The sequence below is a fragment of the Eschrichtius robustus genome, chromosome 2 (genome assembly GCF_028021215.1).
Source record: "Eschrichtius robustus isolate mEscRob2 chromosome 2, mEscRob2.pri, whole genome shotgun sequence".
NCBI classification, from domain to species: Eukaryota; Metazoa; Chordata; class Mammalia; order Artiodactyla; family Eschrichtiidae; genus Eschrichtius; species Eschrichtius robustus.
Window position 1 is genome coordinate 55678302 of NC_090825.1, and position 14262 is coordinate 55692563.

A 14262-nucleotide genomic window follows, 5' to 3' on the forward strand; every position below is an offset into this window, starting at 1 on the left:
ACTGTGCTGAGTGCTCTATATTCATTTTATGTCATCATTACAGCTCTATGGGGGAGGTATTTTTATGCCCATTTTATGGATGTGAAGTCTGGTAGATGGCTTGGTTTGTCTAGTGCCGTACAGTGGGTAAGTGTCTGGCTTCAGTGCCTGTGCTTTTTCCTATACATCACACTCTCTTATTGGTGGTCCTAACAAAAAGGCTCAACAGTGATCTTTTGGGGGTTCAGTTATTCCCCGTCTTATTTTTGTTGAGTTTCTTCTGAAGTCCTGGACCCAGTGGCACGTCCTTGTCTAAGGCCGGGGCTTAGGGTTACCGTAAGGGTTAGCCTCGGGCTCAGAGGTACCCCTCTTGGTTATGGGGATATTCCTGTGCTTTCTCTGTAACCACAGTCTTATTAAATGCCAACTAAAGATACAAGGGTATAAATGAGAACCCACCTCTCTTCCCCATATTGATGGGGGCCAGTGTTTACCAGGTCATGCAATCAAGCTCTGTAGACCTGCTCTCTCTTTCCTTAATTTTGTTAGTTTATCCTGGAAAGAAAAAGATAACCAGATCATCTGAGGACCCATTGTAGGAACTGCTGTGAAGGGGAACCAAGGCTATTGCCTTGTGTACCTTAAAAGAGTTTCATGTTAAATCAGTTGTCAACATTTTAAAATCAGGAAGTTTCATGTAAAAATCCAAATTTCCATCTATTGAAAAACCAGAAGTTCTACCACTCTCTATTGCCTTGTATATGGCCCTCTTCATGCCTTACCTTGCTGGCCCTCTTAAATATCTGAGTTTGCAGCCCCAAGGCTAGAACAAAGCTAATTGACCCAAAGACTAGTTCAGTGTAGGCACCAAGAAGGCCATCTGATCATTGAAAGAATGAGATACGTCTGGCTTCCACCTGGGGAGTATTTATTTATTTATTTATTTAAACTGAAGTATAGTTGATTTAGAGTGTTGTGTTCATTACTGCTGTACAGCAAACTGATTCAATTATACGTGTATACATATATCTACTTTTAAAATATTCTTTTCTATTATGGTTTTTCATAAGATATTGAATATAGTTCTCTGTGCTATACAGTAGGACTTTGTTGTTTACTCATTCTGTATATACAGATGCCCAATAGGTACACGAAAAGATGTTCAACATCGCTAATTACTAGAGAAATGTAAATCAAAACTACAATGAGGTACCCACCTCACACCAGTGAGGATGGCCATCATTAAAACGTCCACAAAAACCCCCCAAATCTCTTACTTCAATAAATGTCTTGCAAAAAAAAAAAAAAAAAAAATTGGAAACACAAGTTTTGCAAACTAAAAAAAAAAAAATTCTGCGAATAACAAATGCCGGAGCGGGTGTGGAGAAAAGGGAACCCTCCTACACTGTTGGTGGGAATGTAAGTTGGTGTGGCCACTATGGAAAACAGTATGGAGGTTCCTCAGAAAACTAAAAATCGAATTACCATATGACCCAGCGATCCCATTCCTGGGCGTATATCCAGACAGAACTATAATTCAAAAAGACACATGCACCCCTATCTTCATAGAAGCACTATTCACAACAGCCAAGACATGAAAACAACCTAAGTGTCCATTGGCAGATGAATGGGGAGCTTTTAAATGACCCTTGCCTGGGCACTACCTCAGGCTGATTGAATGAGAGTCTGAGGCTAGATAGGCATTACTAGAAAAGCTCCCAGGGTGGTTCTAATCTGCAGCCAAGTTAGGAACAATAAGTAGGGCTTGCCCATAAGTAGCACTCCAGCCTCAGGTCTCTATGTCAGAGAAATGGGCTTATGAAGTCTTGCATCAAAGTTGCTGTTTTTACCTGTCTCCCAGCACCTCCGGGGTAGCCCCATTCACCTCATCCTGATTTACTCACGTGTAATTGGGCTCTTTTGACTTTTATGTTTGCACCTCCAGTGCTAAGATTTTATAGAATTCTGGAGAAAGAGAGAAGATGAGAAAGGAACAAAGAGTTATTTCAAAGTCTTCCTTTGAAATGCTCAAATATCAAGACTGTTTTATGGCAAATATTAAGATTCCTAGGAAAGAGGAAACATTTAGAAGCTACTTGCTCTTTTATGTTCACCCTTGCTTCAGAAATAAAACATAATGATAAAAAAATGCAATAAACTGGACAGGTTTCTTTGAAGTCCTTTTCATCTGCTAAGGAGAAATTTCATTAGCAAACACTGGAGGACATTGGTCTCTGTGGTTATCTGGTGGCTGCTGTGGGCAAAGCTCCAGCTTTTGTCCATTCCAACCCTCACTGCAGGGCTCTGGGCAAAGGCCATGTCCATCAGTGCTGTCTTCATCCAGGGCTACCCTGGCCAAGAGTGCAAATGGCAGAAAATGACATTTGCATCTGGGTACAAAGCATCACAAATGCTTGTCACTGTGGCTCCACAGGGCCCCCTCCTCATCAGTCAGGCATGTGGGGTTTTGTGTCCTCATAGGCTGAGATCTTTGCTCTTCCAACGGCTAAAAGGCCCTAAGCCCTCTCGTGTACCTGACATTAAGGTCTCTGTCATAACATGGCCAGTCCCAGTTCACATTTCGAAAGTCAAAGCTTGCACTTGGAGACTTAACCTGCCATTTTTGCAGCTTCCAGTGGAAAATGACCTGGTTTTTCAGGGAGCAAGGGGGAATCTTGACCATTAGGCACTATCTTTTACTGTATTTAAAAATTATTTTAGAATTCAAGGTTTACTTTCTCCTTCTCTTTTGCTCCCTCTTTTTTTTTTTAACCCCCTTACAAAAATGATCAAGTTGATAAAATAAAATGGAAGGAAGGTATAAATAAGAAAACACTAGTTTTTCAGAGGATTTGGGTCCAACTTCCTTCCCACTTGTCTGGGGACCTGGATCCAGTTACTTAAATTATCAATTTTATCGCCTACAGAGTTAGGAACACAGTATCTGCTCAAGGTGAATACAAATAAGTCTTTCTTCAAGGTTTAATTACTTATTATATTTTGGGGGCTTATTTCTGCATGCTAGGAGCCCTTGGAAAGCCCCTTGAGATGTGTTCATGACCCCTTAGATCAGGGGGCCATGGAAGTCTTTGCTGAACTGGCAGTGACTTGACTCTACCCATCTATACTGGGTAGAGTCTATATAGCTATTGAGCTATTCATGTTTTATGAACAAAGTGTATTGGAATCTTGAAAAGATTTGGCCTTGGAGATCTTTGTAGGGCAAAGCGTGCTTCCTGACACCTCACTAGATGATGCAGAAATCCCTGAGCAGTGCTCTTCAACCAGGGGGTTATATCATTCAGGTTATATCAGAATCACTTGGGGCAACTTTTTCCAATGACACTAGCATTCCCTGAAGAACCCTCAGTTTGACCAATCCCTTGCCAAGAACACTTTCCCCTCTTCTCTGCTCAAACATTCCATCCTTCCTTGACCTACCTTTCCAATTCCTCCAGCCTAAAGAGCTTGTCTTCCGTGCGCTTCTTATTCACTCATTGTCCAGATGATTTATTTGACAATCAGTTAGAAATTGATGGTTAGCTTCTGTTTCAGCTGAATGCAATTTGTCTTGCTATTTAATATTTCACTTATCTCTGTCTAGTGGAAATAATACAGATCTGAGTTTTAGTTCTGGCTTGACTTCTAACTGTGTATCTTAGGCAAGATATTTAGACTTCTTGGGTTTCAGAGCCCAGCTGTTAAATTCTGCAGTTCTCTTCTTTACCTCACCAGTCAAGCCTAGGTTCTTGCACAATTCGTGTTAATCAATTTTTTTTTTCTTTTTTGACAGAGTCATTGTGGTAGACAGTTTCTAACATGGTTCCCAATGATCCCTGCCTCTTGATAGTCACACCTTTATGTAATCCCCTGCCCTTGAGCGTGGGCAGGACCCAGTGAATAGAATTTGGCAAAAATGATGGGATGTCACTTCTGTGATTAGGATAGGAGGGACTGGGCCTGCTCTTTTGTTGGCATTCTCTTTCAGGCTCTTCTCGCATGCTTGCTCTGATGGAGAGGGCTACCTGGAAAGAATTGAGGGTGGCCTCTAGTCAAGAGTCAGCAAGTAACTGAGGCCTCAGTAAAATAGCCTTTGAGGAAGTGAACCTTACCAACATCCACTGAGTTATCTTGGAGGTGGATCCTCCTAGTTGAGCCTTGAGATGACGGCAGCCCCAACTCCTTCTGATTGCAGCCTTCTGAGAGACCCTGGGCTGACACCTTGATTGTAGCCCTATAACAAACCCTGAAGGACCTAGCTAAGACACACCTGCATTGCTGAGCCACACCTGCATTCCTGACTCACAGAAATGGTGAGATAATAAACATGGATTGTTTTAAGCCACTAAGTTTTGAGGTAACTTGTTATGTAGCAATAGATAACTAATATTATCTATGAGCTGTGTTGATGGATATGGTAGTCTGTCTACCTGAATGGGTCAGATTAAGCTGAATTATGCTGCAGTAACAAATAACCCCCCAAGCTCAGTGGCTCATATCTACAAAAGTTTATTCCTTGATCACACTCTATGTCCACTGAAGGTTGGTTGTAGCTCTGCTCAATATTTTCCTCCCTCCAAAACTCTCCATAACCCAGGTTGACAGAGCCGCTCCTTTTTGGAACATTACCAATCATCATGGAAGAGGAAAAAGAGAGCAGGGCCAAGTATGTACTGACTTTTAAATCTTCCCCATGAAAACAACACATCATACTTCTGCTTAGTATTTCACTGGCCAAAGCAAGTCATGTGGTCACATATGAGTTGAACAGGACCCAAAGTATAATCCTACCCCAGGGTGGAGCACTAAATAATCGTGAACAGGAACACAACGTATAATATACCATCAGAGAGAGGGGTAGCCACAGACTGCCATGATATACAGAAAAGAGAAGGAATAGCTCATATCCTCAGATGAATGAGAGTAGAGGCCCCAGAGCCTAAGAGAGGAGAGTACTATTAAAGAGCTCTCTTTTCCAGAGAAGGGTGGAAAATTAAGGGAATATGGGGTACTGAAGAAAGCTGAGGAGTTTTAAAGCATGTCCATAATCTTCATTGTTACCTCTCTAACATCCCCCTAAAACAGTCAACTCTTTGGCAAGTGCAGCTTTAAGACACGCCCCTCTGTCGCCACTCTTCTAACTGGATTGCCTTCCCTAAAGTCTCTAAGCTTCTTTTGTATAGAAATATAAGAACCTTCCTTGTCTATAATACTGTTCATAAAGTTAAACTGGGTTTTCAAACAACTGTCTTCCAGCAATCATTAATAGGAGAGGAAAATGTTGACACGTTACCTTGGGCAAGCTTGGCGTTCTCTGGATTGCAGTCTTTTCAAAGTCCACTCTAATCTCCCCTTCCTGAGTTATAAGCGCAGTCCCTGTGGATGTCCTGCAAATGTTGGAGGAGCTTAAGGAATGCTTGCTAGCCCATCCATCTCAGAGGCTGCCAGTCTGGCTTTAGAGAGGCAGTTTGATGGGAAGAACAGAGACCTGAATGTCAATACATCTAGCTTGCAGAACAGGAGAAGTGGGGTCTGACTTAGCTGGTAAGCCAAGCCAATGTGATGAATGTACTGTTAAAACCAGAACCAGATTAAACTTCTGTTGATGTGCAGTGGAGAAATGTCAGGGCCAGAGAGCTTCTAAAAAGTAGAGGAGAAACTTGTTGAAAACCTTTCTTCTTATAAAATATACTTTTGCCCTCAGGCCCTGCCTCTTTGGATCATGCCAGATGGTATTCTGTTTCTCCTGAGGTTATAGTTTATGTCAAAAGAAATAGACTTCACTTTGATGAGTTCTGAAGGAGGCATAGAAGAGTCCCAGAATAGTCATTTTTAAAGTGACCTTAGATGCCGTCTAAGCCAAACCCCTGTCCAGCACAGAAGTCACTTCTTCATGTCTCCATGATTTGGAGATTGGTGATCAGGGACAGGTTTTAAACTTCCTAAGAATTTTTTTAGGATTGATCCTATTCCAGTTTTCTTTCCATATTGCACCATGGTGAGTGTGAGGGGAAAGCAATGAAGTAGAAGTCTATAAGAAGAGCATGGAGACAATATCCTTCTTCCTAGTGACAAAGCAAGTTTTGCATTTGAGAAAAATTTTCCACTTTGCAACTGAAATGCCCTGAGGAAATATTGAGAGAGGCCATAGTCTGAACCTCAGAAATCCTACCTCTGAAATAGACTACTATGAAACAGTTTTACCCCTTCTGGCACATTTTTTCCCCTCACACAAGGGTGACAATGGTGTTTCTGGATAGTAAATTGGTAGTACTTTCAAGCTGCTTGGATGAAGCTATTCTGCAATAGATTGTGTACTTTATTGGATGGTCATCTTGTTAGTGTCTAAAGGTAATCTTTCATTTCATAGCAACTAATGTTCCCCTCCTCATCTGTGTCAGGTGCCATGCTACATACTGAGAATACATAGGTGACTAGATATATTCTCTGCCCTCAAAGATCTTGTCTAGCAAATGAGATAGACATAGGATAATATGATGTAATGCAGGTTAGGTGTTTTAATAAGTATATGTACAAAGCTCTATGGAAACAAAGGCAAGGCAAACCTGGTGGTGTGATGGAGCAGTGGATGAGGAGGGCTTCAGGTAAGATGCATCTTGAAGCATGAGCTTTTTAGATGTTCAAGGTGAGGTTCATAGGGAAGGACATGGACAGAGGCAGAGGTACAAACATGCAGAGAACATGTGGTAATCATTAATGCATTCTAGGTTCCTGGTAACACTGTGCTTCTTATTTTGTCCCTTTTACCTTGGTGGAGCCATGTGACTAGTTCAGGACAGTGAGTTGGAAACAAAAGTGAAATATCACTTCTGGGCCAAAGCTTTTAATAGCTTGTTTAAGACTGTCCAGAGCTCTTTTTTCCCTTTGGAACACAACCAGAAACATCAGGCATGGTGAATGTTCTGTCAGTCTGGGTCCTTGACTGACCATGATGATCACAGCACTCCATCAACCCTTGATGTACATGTGACATGAGTAAGAAATATACCTGCTTTTTTCAAGTCACTGAGATTTTTGATTGTTACTTAGCATAACCTAGTCTATTTCTCTAATTCAGTGCAAAATTAAGAAATAACTATGGTGTGCCTGCAAAATAAGATACAAGATATCTGATGGGACTTGTTGGGAATGGAGAAAAATGAGATTGGAAATATGGGCTAGGACCAAATTATGAGAAACTTTGACACCATTGCTGTGAAGTTAACTAGAATCTATAGGCAACGAGCAGCCCTTGAAGGATTCAAATTGCTCACTATTAAGTCATAGAGTTCATCTCTTGGGGCATCCTAGTCTACTGCTTTAGTGCTAACCCTATACTTCCTGTAAGCTTAGGAGATCTGGATCCAGAAGAGTTAGAGGAGAAGACGGGATAGATGTGGCACAGGGAGTGTGGGCTAGGTGTGGCACTCCGTCTGCTGTGTTCCAGGTGTGCTATGCAAAAGAAACCAGAGAAAGATTGCTTGCTTTGTCCTGGGACAAGTATGTCTTCATCAGTGATTCCTCCTTATATCCTACTTTTCTTAGGCTAGACCTTTCATGTCAAGAAGCTTGATTTTAGTGTTAGTATTTTAAAAATTGAATTATTTGGGTTCATCTATTCTCGTGTTTCCTGTTCATTGGATCCAAAATTGGAACTATTTATTGCTGCTTTGGATGTTCTTTTTCTGCTCTACAGTTCCTTTTTTAGTCATGTTTCCCATTACACGTTGCCACCTCTCAGATTCTCCATGTAGCCTACTCACCAGCAAACCAGATCACTCAGTGTTCCCTGAGATGTCCTTGCCTCTGTGACTTCATTTACATAGCCTGCTTCTACCCGAGTCCCCAGAGTGGGATGTTTGGTATCACTGAAATTCTACCCACCCTCTAGGACCCACTCACATGCCACTTTTTTGTGAAGCTTCCTATCTTTAGAGGGAATTAATCTCTGAATTTTCTGGGCTTCTCCTTCTCTATTAGGACCCTAAGTTCACTGAGTTGTTATATTATGGGTATTGGTGGGCATGACCAGACCCAAAGATCAAGGGCAAGAATTTGTGCTGATTATCTTAGCAGTCCTCCTAGTACTTAGCAGTGTTGTGAACATATTGGCATTCATATTTTTAAAAATTGAAAACCTTGAAATTGAAAGCCTTTTAACTGAAAGCATAAAAAAATTAATGAAAAGCTTTGTCTAATTTCCCCTGCTTTATTCCTTTGGAGGCTGCCTGTAAAGCACATATTCTTCCCTACTACGTCTCCAACACCTCCCAATTTAGCACCAACACCAAATGTCCTTCCCTGAAAGATTATTTTCTTTCACATAGTGATAAAGATGTTTAGTCAGAACAGAGTGAACATCAGTTCCTTTGGAAGGAAGGCTCTGGACTGAAAGTCAGTAAACAGAAGATGAATGCCAATGGAAAGTAATCTCTCTTCCAGAGGCAGGGAGGGTGGAGAGCAGACAATGTAGAAATGAAAGTGTGCCACCTGAGAGATTATAAACGTGTACCAAAGGAGACAGAATGATGTTTAACTTGGGGGGAAAGTGCAGCAAGCACAGGTAAAGAGAAACAATCTTAAATACAAATATTTAAGGATTTAAGGGACTTCCCTGGTGGTCCAGTGGTTAAGAATCCGCCTGTCAATGCAGGGGACATGGGTTCGAGCCCTGGTCTGGGAAGATCCCACATGCCGCGGAGCAACTGAACCTGCGCACCACAGCTACTGAGCCTGCGCTCTAGAGCCCGCGAGCCACAACTACTGAGCCTGCGTGCTGCAACTACTGAAGCCCGCACGCCTAGAGCCCATGCTCCGCAACAAGGGAAGCCACTGCAATGAGAAGCCCACGCACCGCAATGAAGAGTAGCTCCCACTCAACCGCAACTAGACAAAGCCCGCGCACAGCAACAAAGACCCAACACAGCAAATAAATAAATTAATTAACTTAAAAAAAAAGAAGTTAATGAAACTGAGAAAGTTTTACTGTTGAACAAGACTTGGTTGTGGGGGGTAGAGAGGGCGTTAATGGACAACAAAGTAGTCTGACATTTGAGCAATATGACAATTCAAAAGGCTGGTGCTATTGCGGGCCATATAGGAAAAGAAATGATTCAAAATTTGAAAGAAGGAGGGAGAGGGAAGTACTGGAATTTGGAATGTCATTTTGGTGTCTGATTCTCCATGGTCTTCTCACTATTTAACAATTTAGGGCTCCAGATTTATCATTTAGTGATACTGACCAGCCCCTGTATTTTTAGGGCGTTTAGACCAGAACCAGACTCTCTTCTCTTGCCAAGTCACAAATCAATTAATGGGTTAATTAATTAATTTTTTATAGTGAAAATTTTAGAACTCCAAGAGATAGACAACGGTCAGAAGAGGTTTTTCCAATCTTTATAATTCGGATAGCAGTACATTATAAGTAGATCTTACTGGCACTAGTTTCTCAGCTCTCTGCTGATGAGATTTCTCTTCTTGAGCTATTTCAAAGAGCAGAACGGGAGACCTACTCTTATCTTAGGAGGAGTGATTGAGAGATTTGTCTACAGTAAATCTCCGTAGACACATCCTGGTCACTGCTTCTCTTTTGAGAGGTGACTTGACTCCCATTTCTATATCTGAGATGAGAAGTAGTGATTAAATCCACTTATGACTTTACTTGCTTGGGGGTATCAAAGGTGGGTTTTTTTTCTTTCTAATGGAGTCATTAGAAAGTAGCAAGAATACATAAATTCTCCTGCCAGGGCATGGTGTACAGACTGCAGAACATCTCATGCTTTTGTGCTCTCCCTTGTTATAACTTACATAAGTTATCTTTGGGAATAAAATGGTCTAAATCTTATTGTACCATATGATCCCTAAAGATAGGTTATCAAGTCATTCTATTCATAGATAAAAAAAGCATGGTAGCGTGTAAATGACCAAGATATCTGTGGCTTGCTTCACAGAATTGTCCAAGGGTCCCTTTCCCAACCCCTCAACTAAATGTGGTGTCCTCCTTCCATGAAGAGGATAGCACCAACCAAACGTCAGCAGGACTTGAACTTTGAGCTGTTTTTTCCAATAGGAGTGGCACAAAGGAAAAGCTATTGTTTGTGTCTGGATAGATCACAGTTTGAGAGAAAGTATTACATTGGGAATATCCCCATCTTTGCAGAAGGATGGGCTAAAATCTTATTAGGGACTGTTTTTCTTCTAAAGCTTAGAATACTTTTATCACTGGAGATGGGTTTTGCAACAAGTGCCAACATGTGTCTGTAAAGTTTGAGTGGCAATATGGGCTGCTACTGAAGTTTTATTGTATAGAATTGCAAGGTATGTGTGAAAGGCAGAGCTACGGGAGGTGCTAGATTAATTTTCAAGTCGCATTTATCCCAAAGGAAAATGTTTTGATGCTGTTAATATGTGTGCCAGTTATTAGAGGAGATATTACTTCTTTTTTTCTTTTGAGATATTACTTCTTGAATTGCTTCCCAGTGTGCATTTGAGTAACAATTAAATACTTGATAAATGTAATAACCAGACACATATTATGCATTAACTATCCCAATGACCCAAAGCATCTGCTAAACAATAAATCTGTGGGAGAATAAATTAGTGGATACTTTAGATGGGGTGGTCAAGGACGTTTAAACTGAGATTTCAATGAGAGGAAATAGTCAATCATTTGGAGATGAAGCAATACCATTCTAGGTAAGGTAAGTGCAAAGACCTCAAAGTGGGAATGAGCTTGGCCTGTTAGAGGACCAAAAAGAAGGCTACTGAGGTTGGAGTGGAGAGGGCAGAATGGTAGGACATGAGGTTGGACAGGGGTACAGATCATGTAGTACTTGGTAAGTCAGGATAAGGAATTTAGATTCCTTGCTTAGTATGGGAAGTAATGGGAAGCCATTAGTGTATTTTAAGGGGAAAAGCATTCTGGCTGGGGGTGACTTATGGATTAGAGGAAAGCAAGAGAAGATGAGGTGGGATAGGGGGTAGGCAAGAAGTAGGTTGGGGCAGCTGTCCAGGACTCGGGTGGTAGTAATGGGGATGGACGAGAGTGGATGGATTCAGGAGCAGTTGAGAAAAAGAGGGTGTGGTGAGAGAAGAAGCCAGGTGGGCAGGCAGGTGGGATAAGCCTCTAGGTCTAAGTAGGAAAACATTGCCTCCCCTACAGGAACTTTCATTTGCGTTCAGGCTGTAGAGACTCCAACCTCTGAAAAAACAGAGTCTTCACAAGTCACTGAGGACCTGGCTCACCACTGACTTTTAATCTTTGGAGATATTTCCATAATCAGGAAGTTGCATTTTTTTCCACCCCTTTTTTCTTTCTTTCTAGTTAGGCTTCTTAGATATCAGGGGTGGGCAGTCGGTAGGAGGGGTTCTGAGGATGGTTGAATTTGCCCTGAGGAAAAGCCGAGACACTGCACACACAGCCACTTGTCTGGTCAGCCTCAGAGTTCGAAGGAGAGGCTTGGTGCTCATTGTGCTACGGGCCAGGGCTTTTACATACCTAATCCGTCATTCCATTCTCCTGAAAACACTGTGAGGTACATTTTAAAATTCCAGTTTTACAAAAGAAAAGGGTGAGGCTCAGATATGTTCTTCATGTTGTCCAAAGTCACCCAGCTTGTAAGTGGTAGAGCCGGGCCTGAAACCAGAACCTGGCTCTCTACACTCTCCACGCCGCCGCTGAACTGGGGTTGGTCTCTTTTCCTTTTCTCATTACCACACAGACTCCACCAAAGAACCCAGCATGAGAAAGACCATGCTTTCTCTTTCTTTTATATACTATATTTGCCTCCCCTCCACCACAGAGTACCTCGTAAGGTGCTCAGCAAACACGCCTGCCTGGAGGCAACACCGTCTTCTTGCTGCCACAAATGGGGCTGGGATAAGAAGCACGGTGCTGGGAGTGGATCGTGCCGCCACTGTGGCTGCTAGGTGATGGGGAAGGACTCTTCTGTCTGTGCCTTGACTCGAAGGCATTTTCCGTTTCCTAGTCCCCTCCCTCTCTCCACCCCTCACCTCTTGCCCCTCGACTTCAGCTCAGGCCCCTGGGGAGCGTCCCTTGCCGCGGGGCTGACAGCACTTGGGGGCGCGGGGTCCCTGTTCTCCGCGCTCTTGCCCATCTGTGCGCAGAGCCTCGTTCCGGGGCTCCTGGAGCCCAGCGGGCATTGACGTCAAGCGGCGGCGAAGCGCTGCCTACAGACGGTTGACCCGGACCCTCCTCCACACCCCCTTCCTTCATCGCCCCCTCCTTCTTCCCTGCGCCCAGGCTCAGGCTCGCTATAAAAGGCGGGAGCGCGGGTTGCCACCGTAGCGCCGGATTTCAGCACCATGGAGAGCCCCCGCCTGCGGCTGCTGCCCCTCCTGGGTGCCGCCCTGCTGTTGCTGCTACCTCTGCTGGGCACCCTAGCCCAGGAGGACGCCGAGCTCCAGCCGCGAGCCCTGGACATCTACTCCGCCGTGGAGGATGCCTCCCACGAGAAGCAGCTGGTCTGTATCCCCCCCGGCCCAGACTCCCCTGGGCTGCCGCGAGGTTCCTTCCTTTGTGCGCGTCCTTCCTCTCTCCCTGCCTCCCCACCCCATGCCTAAGCCAGGGCCCGGGAAGGTGGGCACACATTCCCGGCTCCCGCTGTTACCCACGGGCTCCGGACAGTCTGTAGAGCGAATCCCTGATCCCGGCCCCTCGGAGCAACAGGAGTCTCCGAGGCTCCTGGACCTGCGGTCAGTTCGTGGGACAGAGCTCGCTGAGTTTCCACCCCTTGAACATCCGTCTTTGTGGAGTGCAGGGGAGGGGTGTGTGTGGCTCCGGGGTTCCTTATAACTAGGGCTGGAAGAGAGCACCGGGGCTGGGCGCACAGCCAAGGCGGCAACTTGGGGCTCTGCGGGCGCTGTGTTGCAGATCGAAGCGCTGCAGGAAGTTCTGAAGAAGCTCAAGAGTAAACGTATTCCGATTTATGAGAAGAAGTATGGCCAAGTCCCCATGGTAAGGCTTTGGGGTCACCCCTCCCCATGCTTTTCCAAGAGGAAATACACCACCTGGAGTCTTTTACACAACCTCCTCTCCAGGGTGTGGCTAATAATTCAGATAATGGGTTTGCAGCATTCTGCTGGCTCCCCTTTGTTTCCACCATCAGCCCTTGCCCCTTGGTCTCTAAGGTTAAAGAGTAGATCGGCCGTTTCGGAGGGTTGAACAGCTTGTACCAGGAATCAACCCTTGGGTTTCCGTGGAAAGCAGTATTTCCTAAAAATGTGCTTTTTTCACCTCACGAAGAATTCTCTGAGTTGGAAGAGCCCTTAAATCCAGTCAGTGCTTGTTCCTCTAATTTTCTTCCTGCCTTCCGGACCACTGCCAGCTTGTTAAACATCTAAGTTCTCGGGTCAGAAATCTTGATTCAGGTCTGGTCACCTTCCTTGAAGAACACACACACACACACACACACACACACACACACACTTTAATCTTTCTTCTTGGGGTGAGGAGGTGAACACAGGTAGCAGGGGTTGTGAGAATATATAGGTCTATTGTTTATCTCTTAGACAAAGAGGTCTTGTTGATGTTTTTTTTCTTTTGGATGAGCAATTAAAGGAGCCAGGAAATGTAACTTCCCCACAAAAGGTAGAAGAAAGTAAGAGGGGTTCAATAATTTAAATTTCTTTCTTTTTATGTTCTCTCACTGAAATTATAAGCACAAGGCTCTCCTCGTTTCAGGCCTGACTATACTTAGACCCATGGTGATGGTGGTAGGGTTCATCTGTCTCTCCCATGAGGCAGACTTTGTGTTGATGGGGAGACATGGGTATGCTTGTGCAGGATGACGACACGTTGTGTTGTTCGCAGTGTGACGCGGGAGAGCAGTGCGCCGTGCGAAAAGGAGCTAGGATCGGGAAGCTGTGCGACTGTCCCCGAGGAACCTCCTGCAATTCCTTCCTCCTGAAGTGCTTATGAGGCGTCCACCCTTCTCCATAAGTCCCCCTGCCCCCACTTTCCCCAGAGGACCATACCTTCATCCCCGGAGTCTGGCTTTAGCAACAAAGTTTGCATCTCCCTCTGAGGAAAAGGGGGCTCTTTTCCTGCTGTTTCCATATAAAAGAACACATTAGGTGTTACTGTGTGAAGGGTAATGCCTTGTATGGTGTTGATACGTGTGCAAAGTATTCTATTCTTATTTTATCTGTCTGACAAGCTTTTCAAAGCTTTTTCAAATAAAAAGCTTTTACTTTTTATTTAAGTAAAGAAGGAGAACTTCACTTTGAAAATTGTATTTTTGTAGGTGGCATGACAGGATGAAA

The 14262-nt window shown here is 43.9% G+C and overlaps 1 protein-coding gene across 1 annotated transcript; it reads left to right on the forward strand.

Annotated features, from left to right (window-relative positions):
* Positions 1-12303: 12303 nt before the first annotated feature.
* On the forward strand, positions 12304-13918 carry CARTPT (CART prepropeptide). Its single transcript, XM_068533334.1, has 3 exons — positions 12304-12462; positions 12872-12955; positions 13811-13918. Exons 1-3 carry the CDS (start codon positions 12304-12306, stop codon positions 13916-13918), a joined length of 351 nt encoding a protein of 116 aa, XP_068389435.1.
* The last annotated feature ends 344 nt before the right edge of the window (positions 13919-14262 follow it).

Excerpts from the sequence above, each read along its gene's own strand:
- CARTPT (XM_068533334.1), top strand. The coding sequence starts at position 12,304 with ATGGAGAGCCCCCGCCTGCGGCTGCTGCCCCTCCTGGGTGCCGCCCTG. Across the intron at positions 12,463-12,871 it reads CCTCCCACGAGAAGCAGCTG|ATCGAAGCGCTGCAGGAAGT; the intron begins GTCTGTATCCCC and ends GCTGTGTTGCAG. Across the intron at positions 12,956-13,810 it reads AGTATGGCCAAGTCCCCATG|TGTGACGCGGGAGAGCAGTG; the intron begins GTAAGGCTTTGG and ends TGTTGTTCGCAG.